The 20,490-nt window shown below is 44.6% G+C and overlaps 2 protein-coding genes across 4 annotated transcripts in view; one reads left to right on the top strand and one right to left on the bottom strand.

Moving 5' to 3' along the window:
- Nucleotides 1-31: 31 nt before the first annotated feature.
- On the bottom strand, nt 32-11,565 carry sfxn3 (sideroflexin 3). Of its 2 annotated transcripts, none has more exons than XM_031578777.2 (11): nt 11,419-11,565; nt 9,688-9,865; nt 8,518-8,688; nt 7,597-7,695; nt 6,758-6,833; nt 5,259-5,344; nt 4,268-4,395; nt 3,840-3,889; nt 3,469-3,518; nt 3,315-3,362; nt 32-3,013 (listed from the first exon to the last, which is right to left on the bottom strand). In XM_031578777.2, the coding sequence occupies exons 2-11, from the start codon at nt 9,849-9,851 to the stop codon at nt 2,917-2,919; spliced, it is 969 nt and encodes a 322-aa protein (XP_031434637.1). In that variant the 5' UTR covers nt 9,852-9,865; nt 11,419-11,565; the 3' UTR covers nt 32-2,916. The 2 variants fall into 2 exon arrangements, with proteins under 2 accessions (XP_031434637.1, XP_012695913.1); XM_012840459.3 differs by having other exon boundaries at nt 11,318-11,558.
- A 761-nt stretch (nt 11,566-12,326) lies between these two features.
- The window catches only part of pdzd7a (PDZ domain containing 7a), a 26,513-nt gene continuing 18,349 nt past the window's right edge, over nt 12,327-20,490 (top strand). Inside the window, exons 1-8 of one of the 2 annotated variants that reach the window (XM_031579219.1) lie at nt 12,327-12,363; nt 13,096-13,832; nt 14,610-14,747; nt 15,093-15,267; nt 15,946-16,122; nt 16,623-16,770; nt 18,840-18,900; nt 19,788-20,240. In XM_031579219.1, coding sequence (XP_031435079.1) covers nt 13,658-13,832; nt 14,610-14,747; nt 15,093-15,267; nt 15,946-16,122; nt 16,623-16,770; nt 18,840-18,900; nt 19,788-20,240 — 1,327 coding nt within the window. In that variant the 5' untranslated portion in view covers nt 12,327-12,363; nt 13,096-13,657. Of the gene's footprint in view, nt 12,431-13,095; nt 13,833-14,609; nt 14,748-15,092; nt 15,268-15,945; nt 16,123-16,622; nt 16,771-18,839; nt 18,901-19,787; nt 20,241-20,490 lie in introns of both variants that reach the window. The other variant, XM_012840399.2, reaches the window with a different exon arrangement.

Raw genomic sequence — 20,490 nt, 5'->3', positions numbered from 1 at the left:
TAAGTTCAACAGAGAGAAAGAAATACCCCAATACTGGTATAATATACTTTATTTCATTGTTCAGGGAAAATACATATACTATGAAGATGTAACATGTCTTCCAAATGGATACAAAATGCAGAGCAAACAAAACGCATGAATGAATGAATGAGCACCCTTAAGTGACAGAAATGAGTGAGTGTTGTGCTGACATTCATGTGCATGGGTACTTTAATCCTGTCTTATGCAGCTTAATGCATTAACCACTACAGCAGACTTAAAGCTGGAGCAGATCACACTCAAAGACACATTGTGCTTACGTAGTTTGTCACCCCTGTACATTTTGTCATTTATTATACACACACACACACATATATATATATATATATATATATATATAATCTTTGGCTGGGCCTCTGGAACTGTATAATGCACAGAAACTCACAGCCTCAGGACTACACTTGAACATTCGACAACCTTCCAAAAGGCAGATTTTGTTCTAAAATATCAGATGCCAGATGAAAGATAAAAAGTAATAATAACAGTAATGTGAACAAAGCAGTGAGCGCAAGAGATCTAGCAACGAGTTGAGTTGTTAAGATACATTGATATTTTCATAGCATGTTACAAACATCACTCTTAAATACATTATATGAACATGAACGATTTTGCAATACAAGTTAGCAGCCTTCTCATGTACTGCAGTTTGTCTCCCTGCGGTAGGCCACGGTCTTAGTGCAAGACTTACTTAGGGACAAGACAGACCCTCTGCCAAGGCCTCTGAAATAAAAATGGATCCCTTCAAATATAAGATGGAGATAATGGTAACAACTGGGCATTGTATGTTCCTCATCTTGATTACATTTTCAACATCTCGCACAGATATGTGGTCTACAAGCCAGAACTTCTGTCTAACAGCAGGTTACACAAACTGGAAGAAGATATATATATATATATATAACTGATTATATATAAAACTGATGTGTGATACAACCAACAACTGTTTGCACAAATTGGATCAGGTAGTCCCCTTTAAAAATACCAATCATAGGTCTTCAATGCATAATAGTTTCACCACTTTCAGTTCGTCAGAAGAAAAACAGCAAACAGAGCATTTAAACGTACAGCAGAGGAGCCTCTAGGAATGCACTGGTTTAGGCCGTACTATCTCCACAGACAAACAATCCCTCACAACCACATTATAGCACTGATACATATCCAGCCCACACTGCACACAGAAATAAATCTATAAAAGTTTAGTATGGTTGTGCCTCTGCTGCCACCTAATGGATGCAACAGGCAGTGCATTACATTTTCCTTAAAGCAGTAAAGGAAAACTATTTTCCTTGTCAGGTATAAGGACAGATGTTGCAGTAAGATCAAGCTAACTCACAGGAAATCAAAAATAAAGATAATACTCTATTCGATCCGGCACTAGAGAGACATGAAAGCACGTCATATAACCACAGCACAGTTTGATCCGTTTGGCCGGCGGTCCACTCCCACTAAACCCTGGGCATCTCAACATCTCTTGGGTAAACAAGCAGAAATGAGTCCTTACTATTAATATACTCTAGATGCTTAGAACAGTATTTTCGCTTGTGTCGATCAGGGCTGATATGCTGAAGAGAACTGTGCTAGGAGAGCTGGAATTGCACTGCTATGCTTACACATACTCTACCCATGATGCATCAGGACAATAAGCAGGCTTGTGAATGAGTGTCAAGTGTTCAAGAGGTGCATTACGTATGGGGCAAGGGAGAATACATGTCATAAGTACTAGATAGTAAGAAATTACTCTTGTACAACATTTAGCCACCATAAATGTTATATAACCACACTCCACAATCATTGGATAGTCAAGTCACAACATTCTCAGTGAGACACACTTGTGCTACATGACAAATTCAACTATTCATGTTTACAGCCGAGGGGAAACTAAGGGAAACTTAGGTCGGTCATCACCATCTAACTTCGAATGGGATGTGGGTGTACAGGAACTTGTGCTCATCAACACACACCCAACTGAGCCTAGAGGCCCTGGAAGAGACAACAACAGGTGGGCTTGTGCAGCTCCTGCTGTCTGAGTGTGTGTGTGTGTGTGTGTGTGTGTAGGACATGGGGTTTAAGAGCACTTCTGTGAGCACAGGACAGAGCATGCTACTTGTGTGTGTGTGTGTGTGTGAGTGTGAGTGTGAGTGTGTGTGAGTGTGAGAGAGCAATAACCTGTAACACTACTGAAGAAGTTGCACACTAAGTGTGATTCACTTCATTTCGAAAAGAAAAGTTTAAAAAACAAAAACAACAAATGAAGCACATCACCAAGGGAAGGAGTGACCAACCACTGTAACATAGAAACAAGCAATTCAAAGCCCAAAAAAACATAAATAAGAGTTAAATAAATATACATTAAAGGAAAACGGCAAAACTCAAGACAAAAATAAACATATAAAGCGAGCAAAGCTTAGCTGCAAGAGAACCAAAGGGATCGTTCCTTATAGGTGAACACCCACCTCCCCCATCCTGCAACCACAAAACACCCACCCAGTCACTCGGAATCCACCTAGAGATGGGCAGCACACAATCCCACCTACACTCAACCCCACCCGATAACTCTGCATCTGTCTATCAAACTCCACATACAACCTTCATTGTGTCAGACCGAATTACATCTTTGCAGCATAGTTTAGAGAGGGCTTCTTCCTTGTATGGATGTGAGGACCAGAGGAGGTAAATCAACACTGAAGTACAAAAAATGACAACACATTTGTATGTAACCCTTTGAGTCACCTGCTGACGGGGGTATGAGGGCAGGGGGGGTGGGGTGTGCCCTCTGATGGGGGCGCACTGTGCCCTGCAGAGGGGGGTGGGGGAGTGTGCCCTCTGATGGGGGCGCACTGTGCCCTGCAGAGGGGGGTGGGGGGTGTGGGGGGGTGTCTACAAGCCCTTGTTGTAGTAGACGGTTGAGACGTGGGGGCTGCTCTTTCGTATCCGTTCCTGAAGCTCTGGCTCCAGGCTGCTGACACTCATGGAGCTGCCAAAGAAACACACAGACACACGCAGGTCAGAGATACAGTACTCACACACACATACATACACATACACATAATTAACGCAAATAAATGCACTCATACACCTGTTCAGATAAACTGATTCAATCGCTTAGATTGCTAAGACAGCAAAGATTTCTGTACATATTTCTCGAATTGACTATACGGTATTTCAATATACACATTGACATGATTAAATGAGCTTACACAAGCAGAGTACCCTCTCCTCTCCTTCACTACAAGCACAGTACACTAAAAGACACCTCTACAGAAACATACACATACCTCTTTTGAGGGAACAGTGCACAGCACAAAGGCGTAGCAAACACCAAACTGCAGGAAAAAATTATTATTATAAATTATTATTATTATTATTATTATTATTATTAATAATAATGATCACCTTCAACACGAGTCAAATATGGAGTCTAACACTCACCAAAATCCCACCAACCCAACCTGAACAGGAGCATTGAGCACTGGGAACCGCTGCAAGAGAGAAAAAGGGGGGATAAGAAGTGCTGAAAAGAGGGGCAAAAGAAAGGATAGACGGCAAGGGAAAAGAAGCACTAAAAACAGTCATTAGACACAACATGACCACTTCTGCCTGGGGAATTAGCAGAATTCTTATCCTCGTAGATTAAATGAACTGCCATGCCATGTTCGGCCATGTTCAGCAGTGTGCACCAAGGCAGAAACAGCCTGGCCTAAAACACAACTACCCTTGATCGGAAGTGTTGACATTTCCACACCTCAACCGCTAAGCCGATAAGAAGGTGAACTGAAGTTTGAAAACTTGTGTTTGAATACCTTCATGAAGGCTTTCTTCTCCAGAGCATTCATGATGACAGGAGGGATGGCTGTAGAAGAGGAAGAAGGGAGAGAGAGAGAGAGAGAGAGAGAGAGAGGGTGGGAGAAAGAGGGCAAACAGCAGAAGAGAGAACAAACACATTCACACAATAAATACCCTCTGACACATGTAACCTTTGTCTTTTATCCCAGGTCCAGCCACAGAGTTGGTTTCCCTCTTTCTCAGCAAGTACAGTTCATACTGCTACCAGTCCTGCCTCCCCCCAACTTATATAATCATGTGTTACAAACCCACCCTTAAAATACCTCTGCAACAAACACACTATGAATAGACTGGAGTAGAGCAGCTACCCATACGCATCAGTCACAGCCTAGTTGTGATCTACTGAGGGCACTGCTCGGGCACAGTCACAGGACGGCACGCTCACCCATAGCTGGCACGGCCATGCCAATCCGGGACACCACCACCTGCACGATGCCCGTTTTGGCCGCCTTGGTCGACTCGCCCAGGCGGTTCCCCTCCTCATCTGTGACAGGGATGCCATACTGCAGCTCCCTGAGAAAACAACATGGAGAATGTTCCTTCTGCTCCTGCCATCATGAACACGGTCACATCCTATTCCCTCCTTGAGTGCCTTTCCCTCTTCCTTTACGAGCGGCCGATGCACTTCCTCTCTTCCCTCCAGTGCTCTCTGAGCTCTTAGTGCATCCACACATCTTCCTCTTAGCTCTGTTACTGCCACTCTGCTACTCTGCTACTCTGTCACTCGAGGGAATCTAATAGCAGAAGCATGAAGCTAAAATAGACATCTGAAATTGCCTGTAGATGACTAGAAAATGACCATTTATCTATATATTCTCCCGTGCCATAATTGTACTATTTTGATCATTTACGTAGTCATCATTACCACCACTACCAGCATTCCGTTAGGTTACTAAATGCATGACATTAGAAGGACAGGAAGTGGACACAAGCTGTGAGTAGAGAAGTGACAGTGGGGGCCTCTCTACTATGACTCACCTCTGCCTCATGAAGGGAGAGTAGAGGAGTGACTGTGTGTGTGTGTGTGTGTGTGTGTGTGTGTGTGTGTGTGTGTGTGTGTGTGTGTGTGTGTGTGTGTGTGTGTGTGTGTGTGTGTGTGTGTGTGTGTGACAGTGGGGGTCTCTCTACTATGACTCACCTCTGCCTCATGAAGGGAGAGTAGAGGAGTGACTGTGTGTGTGTGTGTGTGTGTGTGTGTGTGTGGGTCTCTCTACTATGACTCACCTCTGCCTCATGAAGGGAGAGTAGAGGAGTGACTGTGTGTGTGTGTGTCTCTCTACTATGACTCACCTCTGCCTCATGAAGGGAGAGTAGAGGAGTGTGTGTGTGTGTGTGTGTGTGTGTGTGTCAGTAGGGGCCTCTTTACTATGACTCACCTCTGCCTCATGAAGGGGATGTTGATGCAGTTGGCCGCGGCGACAGCAGCGAAGGGCACAAAGCGACTCATGATGGCAGGCAGGTGCTGAGAGGAGGAGAGGAGGGGGAATGGTTCAAATCTAAAAGGCCTCCACTTAATCGAGGTCTAACCTGAATTAGCAGTGACATGTCTCTTTTTACTGATTATTTCCCAAGCAAGTCCACACCAACTTATTTTCAAGCATTATTGCCACTATTTTTCTCTTGTCTTTACAAACTTGAGTCACTGATTTGGGAACGTTTCCGCTTTTGTCTTTAATGAAGGACCCTTGGGTTGCGGAAATACAGTAAATAGTCTATTAAAAGTTAGTCCATTTGTAGAGTATAGGCCTTTCCACAAAATAATTTGCCACGTGCTTAGGTATTTAAACAGAAACATTCATATAGACATCTCTATATTCAACAGAAACTTGTAGTACAATCTATCAGTATTTCTGGGTTCCTGGGAATAATGCCATGTGTGTTCTGTTATGTTCACAGAACATTAATTCACTTCTCAGGATTTGCCTTGCATAAGCATTACACAGAAATCTGTAGTCTGAATCTAAGGCACTGTGCAACCAAGTGTGTTCAAGATATGCCAGAACCATCTGAAGGCCATTGTGCATGGCAGGCTATCTGTAGGTAACAACAAATGTGCTTCTGTTATAGTGACAGAATAAAGCACACAGCAAGCAGTCACGCCACATCTGCAGTACATGGCAAATACATTGACAACATACAGGGTACCAGCATAGCTGTCATCACATACATCAAATGATCTTCCAAAGCCCCTAACTGACTAGTGGAGTTATCCGACACCCCAGCACACAACAGTGACAGTGGCCTTCAATGGCCTCGGCTTCACCTACACCTACACCTACACCTACCTATATCTCTCTCTTGCAATTTGTGGACAACCAACAGCAGGAATTTTATCAGGCTTCTTTTCTGGCCACACAGTATTGACCGCCAGTGGCGGGGTGGGGGGTGGGGGGTTGGGGAAGAATTAGCAGATAAAACTGCGACCAAGAAACAAATGGCGGGTAAAGAAAGTCCAGCTACTGAATCACAAGATGTGTGTTCTAGCATGTGGGAGAATGGCCTTCCTGTAACTGTGTGTCTCGTGTCTGCAGAAGGAGGTCGCTTGGTGGAAAATGTGAGACCTAGCACAGTGGTGTGGTTTGTGTGCCTCTGGATTTGTAAACGCTTGCGGTGCCTTAGTAAGACATCAGGCCATGATACGAGATGAGATGATATGAGTTTGTATTGATATGTGGTTGTGCACCTATACGTACAAGTGTGGGTGTTAAAGGCCCTACTTTAGAGTGTGTTTGCATCTGTGTGTGTGTGTGTGTGTGTGTGTGTGTGTGTGTGTGTGTGTGTGTGTCATAAAGAGGGCATGGGCCTGGCGTCATTACCCTCTCCAGAGAGCGGGGGGCGTGTGTGCGTGTGTATGTGTGTGCGTTAAAGGCCGTACCTTAGCGAGAGACTTCAGTCCCAGTGCTGTGACAACTGCTCCAGTGGTGGCGCTGATGTAGGCTGCACCCAACTGACTGCAGAATGAACCAACCACAGCAGACAACATAGGTCACACATCCCATAATATTCCACCGATTCTTCTCACAGGCTTCATAATTAGCCCGCACATACTGCACATGCATACTCCACGCTCCCCTGCACCGCCTTCATGGGCCTGCCGGAGCAGCATTCCAGCCTTTCACAAAAGACACGAGAGCTCAGCAGCTTTGAAACAGGTGCTACCGCGTTTCACTGTCGGCCACAATCACAGTGCAATGCTGATCTGAAACAAGCCATATTCAATTGCCGTGCATTATTATTTTTCGCATTGTAAAATGCTGTACATTTTTTTCATCATTTTCATAAAATTTCCCTATAGATTTTATACTTTTTTAGAATGCATCAGAATGTAGCATAACAGGCAAAATGACATTCAAGGCATATCAAGCAGATTAAGATCATGAACACAACTTCAGATAAACTGTCCAACAAGCCAACTTGGACTGATTCCAGAACAGGGAACATTGACAGGAAACATGCATTTTATATCATTACTACAGTCATACGTCATCTGAGGTGTGGTGAAGGCCATTACCAGCACCCCAGATGAGCGTGCAGTTGCCCAGGTCAAAGGTCGTGCTGAGGTAGCAAGGAAACATGAATTTATACCGCAGCACACGATGACAGAGGGCAGGACTGAGAACTGCAGCACGCGCGGGACAACACCACAGAGAGGAAGAGGGGGAGGAGGAGGAGGAGGAGGAGGAAGAAAGGTGGAAGAGACGCAAGTCGCCCTACTTCACTGTCATGGGAGCGTCGCCACTGCGGTTGGTGTAGTTGACCACGGCGTTGAAGGTCTGGTTCACCCACTGCCAGAAGACCACCGTTGGGGTTGTCCTGAAGAGAAGAGAAGGAAAGATGGAGTAGGACAGAAAGAGTGAAGATGGACAGAAAACAGACGGAAGACAGAAAGGTGAAAAAATATATGACTCAACATGAAAAAGAGAGTAAAACTAAAAATCGTTCTGAATTTCTACCAAACTCTCTGTAAATCCTTATATCACACAGGTTCTGAAGGACAGCGACAAGGTCAAAGGTGTCTAGTGAGACATGTTGGTCAGTACCACAGTCTCAAGTTACATCAGACTCAGATTAGTGTCTTTGTCTAAAACATGGCCGTATATAGACCGGAACACAGCAGCTATGACCTATAGTGCATGAGGTTATAAGATCAATGGGCCGTGACCATCGTGCATCATTAAGCCTAAGAGGCTTCCTGTTGGCCTGTTTTCTGGTTTAACCCACACTCAGCCTGCCATATGGTTCTTGACCTCGCAGTCAGGTAAACCAGGAGTGGGCACCAGTAGTGGGTCTCAAGTGAGAAGGTACCAAGTGACCAGACCACACAGGAGATATACCTGATTGTTGTGGTGAATGGTCCTTGGAGCAGAGTAAAAGATTTGAGGGAAAAAAGAGGTAAACTTGCCTCTTAACAGGCAAGCAGGAGTTTATTTACACAAATATATATGGGTAAAGCCAAATAGAGACACATGGCATTTCAGCTTTAGCAATTCTTACAGTTTGATGCCCACAAATGCTTAAGGCTCCTCTAAACCTGGATGTCCTTGAGGATCCCTCCTACTCCCTACTTACTCTTCATTCTACACCCGTGAAAGCGGTGTTTAAAGGCTTTTTACCTGTAGAGGATGAGCTGTTTACCTGTAGAAGGTGAGCATGCAGCCAGTGACGGTCATGTTCACGGGAACCTGGGCCGACATGCGTCCAACCAGAATCATCTTCTCGCCAGTGTCGGGGTGGAAGGCTGAGTCATAGACGTACTTGGCTCTCCAGAGCTCATCCTCTGTCAGCCCGGGTTTAACAATGCCTTGCCTGCTCACGAGCACACGCACACACACACACACACACACAAACGTCTTGTAGTGGTCATCCTGACAGATCATTCCTCGAGAAGCTAAACATCACTGTTTTCAGAATATGGAACGTTGATAAAATTAGTAGTTTTGGTCCATACATGCTGTGACATATGTGAATGGTTCACGTTTTAAATTCATTTGTAAATTAATTAATGTGTGCACTGGAAAACAGAATAGCCAGGTCTGGAGCTATATATTTATACAGAATTCTTTCATTTTAGTGGTTCATATACTATGGATTCCATCACTTCAACTGAAAAGGAACTATGATACCATGTTTCCCTTATTCGACCCCTGTCATGGAGAAACAGCTGTTATCCCCTGTAGTCCTAATTAAAAGGTGGTCGGGTACCGGCTTCCCAAACATCCACAGGACAAACTGGCAGTCAAGTAGGCATCACTATTTAGAAAGTGTTTTACAAAGACCACTGCTCTACACATCAGATGCAAATTTCATTTGAAATTCCACTTCCATTTGAAGCACTTTTATAATTCCTACATCAATAGGCTGCATAACGTTTCTACATGCAATTAATCGTTTTAATCAATCGTTAACCCAACCCCCACCTACCAACAGTAACCCTACACCGCAATCTGTATCCCCACCAACCCCACACACATACATAAACACTCTGACTCTCAAAGGCAATTTTTAAACACCCATCCACTGGTAACTATGTGGCCCTCCCACGTGCCAACCAACCGGCAGCTCTCAATGTTGACTTGCCCTGCATCCACCACCGACCTCTAACTTTACCCCTCTCTCTCTCTTCTGACCCATGGCTCTCCACAGTAATCTGCTCCCCTTTAAAGGGAAACATGCCCCTGTTCCTATTTCAACTGTAGTACAGCAACCTGCTCTCCCTCCTTTGTTTAGTGCTGAGTTTTGCATAATCACATTTCCCCATTTGAGCAGTGGTTCTGCATACTAAACCAGTTTCTCTTCCCGACTGACCTGTAGTCCTCCACGATGACGCGGGCATCCTCTAGCACCGCGCTGGACAACAGCACGTTCCTGGGGTCCGTCACCATGAAGAAGTGCTGGGCCCGGCCCATGAAGGTACCCTGGTCCCATCGGGGTTCCTTGATGTTGATGTTGAGGGGTATGTCTCCAGACATCTTTACCTGTGTCCCTAAATAACAAAGAGTTCCCGCTGTGAACATTTAAAAGAGTATGTGTGGGCGTTTGAAACTGTTTGAGTGCTTCTCCATTTTGGAACGCGGCTTGGTCATGCCTCACGTGTACGTATTTCCCAAGCAGGGTTTTTCTACGGGCACTCGTGAACCGAGGGAGTTAAACGCACGGGGAGTTGAATCATTTCATAACGGAAATTACAAAAGGATAAATCTCCTTAGATAAGCCTCACTACTGAAATAGCTCTGCACACATCCCACTTTTAGGCCGGGGTTCATACAACTGTCAATTTGAATGAGAGAGAGAAAGAGAGTTGTTGTTAAACGGTTACATTTATGTGCGAGTCATTTAAAGCGTAAGCAAAGAACCGTCAACATAAGATTGTAAAATGTTTTAGTGAAAATACTTCCTTCCATGATTTCCCAAACCCGTCCTTGTAGTAGTAACTTTTTAGTTTTTTACTTCTAGTTTGTGAGAGGAGGAATGTGGTGAAAACGCATTCCAAAGTACTGAATCAAGGGAAGGGATGACTCACTAACAGTAAAAAAAAAAAAAAGAAAGAAAGAAAAAAAAAAAAAAACAGTATTCCAGCTCAGAAACCGCCTTGACCTGCCCCTACCCCGCCAATACCCTTAAGAAAAATGCATTAAACTTACTGCTCAAACTAAAGTGATAAAGCAAAGATGTGTTGATGAACGCGGCTTAATACAAACCGCTGAGCAGCAAGACTGAAAGCGAGCCAACGTGACTAAACCATACCCTGACAAAACAGCCTGACAGATGGGGCATCCCACGTCACGCAGCGCATGCATCTCACGAAAAACAATTTATGGCTGCCAGGTGATGGAAAAACTCATTTGTTCAGTTAACGCTGAGACACAAGACACTAAGGGACTAGTCTTTGCCATGTTGTAGTGGTAATATTACGTATCAGGCTAGATGTGGCACCTTTGATAACTAATATAATCCATTACTGTTAGCTAGCTAGCGTCCCACATATAAGCTAAAGTTAGCTGTACCACAATCCCCATACCACCACTGAGCCACAGGCAAAAGTGTTTGCATTGGAAGCCCCGTTATTTGCCAGCTATCAAATTAACTAGGCGGTCAGCCTAACGTTAAAGATGTTTTCAAAACATAAGCAACAAACAGCAACATTAACTTAGGTTAACATGTAGGTGTCCAGCTAAGGTAGCACAGTTTTTTTAAGTCTAAAGTGGCAGGCAAACTAGGGAAACGGGTGAAAGACATTTCGTTTCGCATATGTCTATGATTCACAACTCAATGCAGTTTAGCCAGACAGATCCTAACATCCATAACATAGCTCTAGCTATGCTTGAATGCTAGCTGGCCACCTAGCAAGCGATATGTCAAAGAAAAAGAACTGAAACTCTGCCCTGCTGAGCCGAAGAGAGATTCACGAGCACGTCTTGAACACATTAGAACATACCTTTGTCTGACTATGATCGTCAAATCTTGCAAGACTTATAACTGTGACCTCTGAATTATCTGACACTAAGGTAAGCCAGTGCACACATTCAGAATATCTACCATGGAATCAGAGCGAGATAAGTCACCTACAACGCTGCCCCGGCTACGCTCGAGCGACGTCAACAGTGAGCTCACTAAACAGTAAGTTCGGCGATTGGATGGCTCGACAGCTAGGGTGTGGAAAACAAGTAGGTTATGATTGGTTTACCAGCATATCTCAATTGCTTCCTGTTTGTGTCTTCAGCCACTGGAAAGTGACAACTGATTTATATTATTGACAAGAGTGGTCTACAACTTATATGTGTTCAAACTGACGATGAATAGGCTACGTGACTGGCAGAACAATCTTAAGAATTGTGAAATACACAAGCCAGTATATGATTTTGGCCATTTGTGGTTCACACATGAGAAATGGGCTGTTTACATTTTTAAGCCACAATTTATACAAAATTACTCCAGACATTCATATTAGACATGCCTTCACTTCTCTTTATTTGGGAAACATAATATGTCCTTTTGTTGTTATGCCAATAGATGGCAGTAGACGCTCAGAAATTTCATTTATTTTTGAATACACTATTTGGCCTACACATCAATTGGCATGTTAACATGATAAGGCGAGGAATTATTTTAAACGTTTAAGTCAAATCTACAGTATGTATACATGCATTTGTAGTTTAAACAGGTTGGCATAATCTATTCTTAAATTCATGAATCTTGAAAAATGTGGGTCCAACCTCTCCAAAAATGTTCTGCTACTCACATAGCACTGTTACACACTGTTATTGTTTGCCTTTAAATCCAATTTGCTTGATGCATAGATCCAAAATTTCAGGACTTGAATAACAGACAGCGGTCATGTCATTGAATAAATTGGCATGTCACTCAAAGTCCTAAACTACCTGTGGTAGACTAATCCAATCACAATGCCCGGGAGGCGGGATAAAGGCTGCCTAATAGCTGTCATTCTCCCAGGTGAGGTCATTTTGCCCAACATGGGACCAGGTAATGCCAATGCTACTTTTATTCAGTTCTGTAGTCGAGCTATTGTAAATCTATTCGTGTTTTGTATGTAAGTAGACCTTCTTCAGTGTATATGCCTATTTTGTATCTTATTTTTTGGGGGGATAGCTCTGACCTGTTAGGGTTTTCATTTTTACGGTATGAATTCTGCGAACCAATGTATGGTATTATCGTGATGTTATAACTGTTGTACGTCCTGTTTTAGTCGCCTATATTATGTTGTTCCTCGGGAAACATTTGGAAAGACAACGACACACTATGTTCCGGATCGAAGTGCTTAGGCTGATCCCATTACAGAGATGGAGAGTGGGATTTAATTAAATCGAAAAGTGAAATTGATCTTTGAGAGAGAGAGAGAGAGAGAGAGAGAGAGAGGCCTGCCTTGCTGCCTGCAAAGGACTTGTTTACACAACCTGTTGCTAGAACGCTGTCCGAGGTCCTGGCGAAACCGCAACACAGGCATGGCGCAATTTTTTCTTTTTGCTGCTTCTATAGTCATATCGCGCTAAAAGTGTCTCATAAGTTACTTTAACCGTTTTAGGTCAATGACATTTTGTTTATATTTTGGATAGAAAACGACAGTAAAACGACCTTATAAACTAGTTACCTAATCTTTATTGTTCATAGAGTAGGCTACTACAGGTGTAGTAGTTGATTGTGTCTCATCGTCTCTCCGGAGGAATTACTAAATTCTTATTTGTAAATGGTTTTCAGGTCTTACCTTCTGGTTCATGAAAGGTGAAGACATGGTGGCATGGCCAAGGAGCTGGGAATGAGTGACTTCTGTTTGTCAAACAGGGGACATGCAGAGGAGCAAACTCCCCCAACTTCCAGTCTGAGCTTCCCAAGCAAGGAGGTTTATCCCGAGTTCAAGATGGATAATGGTCTTCCTGAGATCCTCTTCACTCTTAGTAACATGTGCAAGATATAAGGATTAATACAAATTATGGTATTCCAGTGGTTTGGATTATGTTAGGCTTTTGGTCACCGTTTTATTCATCTGGACGTGGATTTTAGGCCTCGCTACAAAATGGTCATGCCATTACCAGGAATTCATCAGATATGCTATGTGAACTAAAGTTAACTTGGAACTGCATCAATGGCACGCCCTGCACCATCACCAAATAATCGCTTTTACTGAGAGACTCTCTCTCCAAACACCCCGACTGTTCAGCTACTCTTACGGCCATTCCCCACCCTTCTGCTTTGCAACCTTTGAACACCCAGCCCCTGCAGACCCCTGAATGAGGGTTCACAGTGGGGGGGTCATCCTGCCATGGCTCATTCTGCGGTCTCTGGGCGCAGAGAGATGACCAACGGGGCCCACTCCAGCAGCCAGGCTGGGGGCGCCAACACCGCCACGCGCTACATGCTCAAGAAGCAGCAGCGCCGGAGGATTAGATCGTCCTCCCCCATGGGCAGAGTCATTCTCATCAACTCGCCCGTCGATGGTGAGCCCATGGCCCATTTTGTGGATTTCGTAATTTATCCGTCAGTAGTCAGAATATGTGATACGTCCGAATAGACAGGATGCAAGCCATCACAAGTCAATAACATGTGTGGATGCAGGCTGTTAACAGAGAATTGAGAATTACAACTGCTGAATTGAAAATGATCCACTATAATTCAAGCCTGCATATAGTTGTGTCTGCAGTGCAGAGGCTCCTGCATATAGGCCATTACTCATGCTGAGTGGAGAGTATTCTAGATGTGTCACCTGGGCCACTGTGAGTAAAAGTGACTGTGACATTAATAAGTGTAGATGTAAATGTTTTGCCAAGCTAACACAGTTTCAGCTGACCTACAGCAGTGTGCTGTTTTATGTGTGCGGATCTTCTGCCTGGCTTTGCTACATTATGATTTGTGTGTGTGTGTGTGTGTGTGTGTGTGTGTGTGTGTGTGTGTGTGTGTGTGTGCATATGTGTATTTATGTGTGTACTCACATTTATCTTTATACATATGTGCATGTATCTAAATAGGTATATAAAACACGCACTGCCAAAAAGACTTAAACCAAAGCCCTTCCTTGATCAAACATTGTGCATCTTTTCTCATCACAGGTGTCAGTCTTGTGTGTGTGTGTGTGTGTGTGTGTGTGTGTGTGTGTGTGTGTGTGTGTGTGTGTGTGTGTGTGTGTGTGTGTGTGTGTGTGTGTGTGTGTGTGTGTGTGTGTGAAGTTATGTTCATAATTGTGTGATTGTAAACGTGTGCTTCTCATACGCCCACAGGTGGGGATGACTGTGAAGACATCCACACAATAACGGTGGATAAGAGCGAGGACGGCCGGCTTGGCTTCAGTGTGCGGGGTGGCTCTGAGCACGGCCTTGGGATCTTCGTCAGTAAAGTGGAGGATGACAGCTCAGCAGGTACCCAAGGCTGAGAGGAGGAGGAGGAGGAGGAGGAGAGGAAGAACGGAAGAGAAAGCACTGTTAACTTAAAGGGCAACCAAATGTTCCCTCATCAAAACACATTATGACAAATTTATGTAATATGTTCAACCACATATTCTTATATTAAATCACTGTACAGAAGACAGTCCGATCATTATGGTTGAAATTAGTCATTAAGAAAAGATTTAGCCATTTAGAAGTTGTGCTGTGTGAGTGAGTGAGTGAGTGAGTGAGTGTGTGTGTATTTGTGTTCATGCTGTGTGTGTATGTGTTTGTGTGTTTATGTACTTACCGTGTGGCTCCCTGTGTCCTGTCCATCAGAGCAGTCTGGCCTGTGTGTGGGGGACAAGCTGGTGGAGGTGAATGCCATTAGCCTGGAGAGCATCACCATGAGCAGTGCAGTGAAGGTCCTCACCGGGAACAACCGGCTGCGGATGGTGGTGCGACGAGTAGGGAAGGTCCCCGGCATCCGCTATTCCAAGGAGAAGACCACATGGTGAGGGTTTCATTATGCGTACTCAGTGATCGCACACTGAATATATATTTGTTCATGAATGAAACGTCAGTCTAGATGATTAATGATGGTTACCCCTATTATCCTTCCAAATTTTCAGAAACAGACACTGTTTCATTCAAGGGACTATTAGTGCGTTATTCATTTTAAAGCAGAACTGAAATACATTCATTCTGTATACAAGCTATTAGCATTGCTGCCAGCATGTCCATCTCCCATGCTCAGAGTCCCAATTCTGTGTGCATAGTGCACAACTTTTTACATCTGGTTTATCTCATAGAACTGTTTGGGTGTGTTTTTGCCAATGTATAAATGATTATGTATGTGTGTGTGTATGTATGTCTGTTTTTTTATGTGTATGTGTGTGTTTGTGTATGTGTGTCTGTTTGTTTATGTGTATGTGTGTGTGTGTGTGTGTGTGTGTGTGTACATGTGTGTGTTTGTGTATGTGTGTCTGTTTGTTGATGTGTATGTGTGTGTATGTGTGTGTGTGTGTGTGTGTGTGTGTGTGTGTGTGTACATGTGTGTGTTTGTGTATGTGTGTCTGTTTGTTGATGTGTATGTGTGTGTTTGTGTATGTGTGTCTGTTTGTTGATGTGTATGTGTGTGTATGTGTGTGTGTGTGTGTGTGTGTACATGTGTGTGTTTGCATGTATTTAGGGTGGACCTGATCCACCGCCGGATGGTGGTTGAGGAAAGTGGGCGGACCCCCTCAGAGTCCAGCTCGGACAGTGCCCTGCGTCGGATCGTCCACCTGTACACCACCTCGGACGACTACTGTCTGGGCTTCAACATCCGCGGAGGGAAGGAGTTTGGCCTGGGCATCTACGTGTCTAAGTAGGTCTCTTCTGCAAGGAGATTTGCTTCTGATTACTCCCCAGTAATCTCCTCTTTGTGCACTAATCACGCGTACAGGAGGCTCAGCGTTGGAAACCGTTCTTGTAGTTGCTAAACTAAAAGAGGAACTCTCAGGTTCCGCTTTAAGACTTTGTGTTGGCATTTGTCACGCTTTTGTTCAGTGTACAGCTTAAGGTAAATGGATGCTTTTGAATGCGGAACAAGGAATTTTTCTAAAACCTACATCCTCACAACAATATTATACTTTGAGCGATACATTTTAGGGAAGATTTACTCTCAACATACACACAGCTTGGAGGCAGAATACATAGACTGATATGACAATGTAATGTATTGAGAGAAACTATAATGTTTCTTTTGTGTGTCACTGTAAGTCATGAAGACATTTCCTCAGGTGTGCTCTTGTGTCATCTCTGTTCGCTCTGCACTAGGTTGGACCCAGGTGTGCTCTTGTGTCATCTCTGTTCACTCTGCACTAGGTTGGACCCAGGTGGTTTGGCAGAGCAGCATGGCATCAAGATGGGCGATCAGATTTTGGCGGCCAACGGCGTGGGCTTTGAGGACATCACCCACAGCAATGCAGTGGAGGTGCTGAAAAGCCAAACTCACATCATGCTCACCATCAAGGTCAGTCTGTCCTATCATCCGTAATTTGAGATTTCACTACCAAAATCGGTATTATTATAACAATTTTACCAGGCCAGTATAAGAGATTTGGTTGAATTCTATGCAGAACTAGGTGCTAGATGAGAGTTGATAGAGAATTAATAAAGTTTGATTCTCAGTGGATAAAGAATTGATAAAGAGTCTTTGAATTTGGCTGAAAGTAATTTATTATACTTTTGTCATTGTTAATTATTTAATGCAGTGAGGCTCAAACAGGTTGCAGTCTCTGGCTGTTGGCAGAGGTTATTAGATGATTAGATTAGAGAATATTATAAAGCTCAAGTAGCAAACGGTTCCAGCCATCTTGCAGCCAGTAGTCAGTGCCTTCAGACGTTCAAGGTTTCACCTTCAACTCAACTCGGTGCAGAAACTCCCATATGGCCCAGCAATAAATGTATAATTGGAAAACTGTTCCTGAACTAAAGCACTTTTGCCACATTTTATGCTCCAGTGCGCTCTAAATCTTAAAAAAAAAAAAAAGGAATTCTGGAACTTTTAAACAAGCATTAGTGCAACTCTAATGATAGGAGAGAGAGAGAAAAAGAGGAAGAAAAAGCTCCATGACTGCATATGTAACGAGACATGCACAGGCCAAGGCCAGGGCTGCAGTAATAGCTGTTGGAGCATGTTCACCAAGGCGGCCTCCTCTCCTTGTGTGGAGGGTTGGGAGGCGGAGGCAGCAGTAGAGGGCAGACGGTTGGCGTCCAGCCGCCACATTCCCACTCGCTGGCTCGCTCGTCCGCTCACTCGCTTCGCTCTCCCGTGGCTCGGGTTTCCCCTGTGAGAAATGGCCGTGCATTATTCACAAGGCAGGTGAGGATCGGGTTATAATCAGCCGAAAGCTTCGTCTTACTGTATGTCTTTCCTCAAGACCCACCGCCCCCACAAACACAAACACAGCCCCTACAACTGTGTCCCCACTACCTCTTGCCTCGCTCTGCAACATGGACGCTGGGCGTTAACATTCATGTGATATGTGAGGTATAGCTGAAAGCACCTGTGTGTTCAGGTGTGTGCTTCGGCTAAACAGCCTGAGCTCCTTCTGTCAGCACCCTCTTTAGAGATGCCAGGAGGAGATGCCAGCCAGTGACTCTTTCCTGACCTGACCGCCTAGGTCATCTCCTGTCCCGTCTCCTCCTTTTTTTTCTCTCCTCCCGTCCGTGTCCTGGTATGGAGGTTTTTGGAGGAGGGGTCAGAGGTCACGCAGGCTTCCCAGGAAACTTTGGCACTGGTACAGTCTACTCTCCTACAGGAGACCTCTGCACTGGTACAGTCAACTCTCCTACATGTCAGAATGAGCTGTGCAGAGGTAAACTTCACTCCCCATCCAATAAAAAGAGCAATGGCAACCAAGCTAGGAGCCAACCTCTTGACTTCCAATCTCGAGAATGGATTTGAACCTCCCCTCCCCTGTACTTGCATAAGACCAGCTGTGTGTGTCTGAAAACCCCTGCATGTGGACGGAGAGCAGTGATGGAGCTATAGGCCTCACCATGAGCCCTTCATGATCAGATGTGTTCAGAGCACTGCGAAGGCAGCCAAGCCCCAGAGGGCCCCAGGGGACGAATGACAAAACCGTCCCTGAATGCGAGCTCTCTGTCCTCTCTCCCTCTCTCTCTCTCTACACTCTCTCTCTCTCTCTCTCTCTCCCTCTTTCTCCCTCTACACTCTCTCTCTCTCTCTTCATTCTCTCTATCCGGCCGGAGGAAACCAGAGAGGCTGACGGTGCCCTGGCCTGGCTTTAAAACCTCAGCTCTCGGGAGAAATCCAACAATCCCACAATCCTTCACCCTGCACTAAAAACTACATTGCCCACAGCAACGTGTAACCTATTGTCTCAAGGAGCAGTCAAAGTAGCAATAAAGCAGGTTATTTAGGTATTAAATCTCAATCATTTGTTCTTTGGCACCTAAAATGTCTGCCTGAAGTCACTCCTCTAGATTACAGTCTTGATAGACAGTTGGCAGGCCTCTGAGGTGATGCTATGCTGGATGAGTTTTAAGCGCATGTATTTTCTTTCCTTTTGACAGGAGGCGGGAAGATACCCTGCTTACAAAGAAATGGTAGCGGAGTACAGCTGGCTTAATAAATGTACAGTATTCATTCATTAATCTTCACTTTATCATTTCTTCATAAAAACGAGAATGTTTTGTCTTTAAAAGTTAATAATGTACCTTCATGTACTTGACCCTTTACCCAAAAATAGAACACACTGAGAATTAAATATTTTGTGTCTGTACACATGGTTCTTGGAAACACTCCAAAAGAAATACTCCCAAAAAAATCCAATCTGTCATTTAGGGGTCAAATAAAAATATATATCCAGCCAGATTTCTACACTAAGCTTTAAAGTAGAGCAGTGGCCACATGGCAACCCCTTACGGGTTTTTTTTGGAAGTCGCTGCTTTTCTTTAATATGATGGAGTCTGAAAAAAAACAGGGATTATCACATTCTGGTCCAAATTCAGATAAGAGGTCTGGGATTGAGCGTGTTCCCTCCGCAGGGTCAGGGCTCATATGTGGGCTATGGCACCCGTTAGATGAGGAGATAGTCATGGGCTTTGTAGTTCTTTTTCTCATGTGTTTATAGCAGATGTAATTGGACTGTGTGCCAGAGGCCAGTCAGATTGAGAGAAGTTCACACAGGTGTCAGTCTGTATGTCTATATAAAGGGCAAGTCTGTTCCCATCATAATCCCTATGGTGGATAATACATTAAGTTTGAGAGATAAGGTAAATAAAGGAGATTTCTCAAGGCAATGACCTTCTAACATGGCATACAGGCACAAAACTGAGATGAGTCCAAAAGCGAAGATAGTATGAACAGTCACTGAATAAAGGATTGTGTGAAATGTAGAAGGAGAGAAGGGGTAGATCCCATGCTGTGTGTGTTTACATTTGAAACTATGTTCAACTGAATCATATGTGGACATTTACAATACTCATCTGTTCTTAACCATCCCACTTCCTGCCTTCCAGTGGCCAATGGGCTGGCTCCATCCTCCCAGGGTTCTGACTCCTTCTCCTCGGCCTCCTCCCTGTCCTCTGGCACACCCCTCTCCTCCCTGAGTGGCCTGTCCCAGGTCATGTTCCCGCCAATGGGCTGCGAGATGGTGGATGTCTGCATCTCCACTGAGGACCGCTCTCGCCGGCCCAGCTGCGACCGCATCGAGATGGCCATCCAGACCGACCCGCCGGCGGCAGACAGGGCGGTTGCCGTGGAGACCAGCCGGACACTAGGGGAGACGGTGCTGCTGAGGGACACGGTGATCCGCAGTGGGACCTTCGGGCAGCCGGGACATGCAGAGCGCAGCAGGACGTACTCAGCGGGGGAGAAGGAGACACTGGACTCAGCCAAAACGGCCGTGCTGGTGGCCCTGAGCAAACCGCGCAGACCCCTGCGCCGCTCTCAAAGCCATATCACCGTGTCAGGTCAGACCTCCAGACTTGATCCCAAAGCCTAAACCTGAACCTGACTTTAGAATAACATGACATTGTTCAAGTAGTAGATTTTATGTATCAGTTAAGTCAATTTGAGGCACAGACAGCTGAATGACATTTGATATAAAAAGTGAGACCCTTTCTTTCATGTTTCTCTAACATCTAACTGGTTCATTTACCAGTGCATTGAGCCCATTTCACCAAGTCATACACTCACAGAGCACTTTATTAGGAATTTGTC

The sequence above is a fragment of the Clupea harengus genome, chromosome 13 (assembly GCF_900700415.2).
Source record: "Clupea harengus chromosome 13, Ch_v2.0.2, whole genome shotgun sequence".
Classification (NCBI taxonomy): Eukaryota; Metazoa; Chordata; class Actinopteri; order Clupeiformes; family Clupeidae; genus Clupea; species Clupea harengus.
The sequence above is the reverse complement of the archived record's forward strand: the minus strand, read 5'-3'. Positions and strand labels throughout refer to the sequence as shown.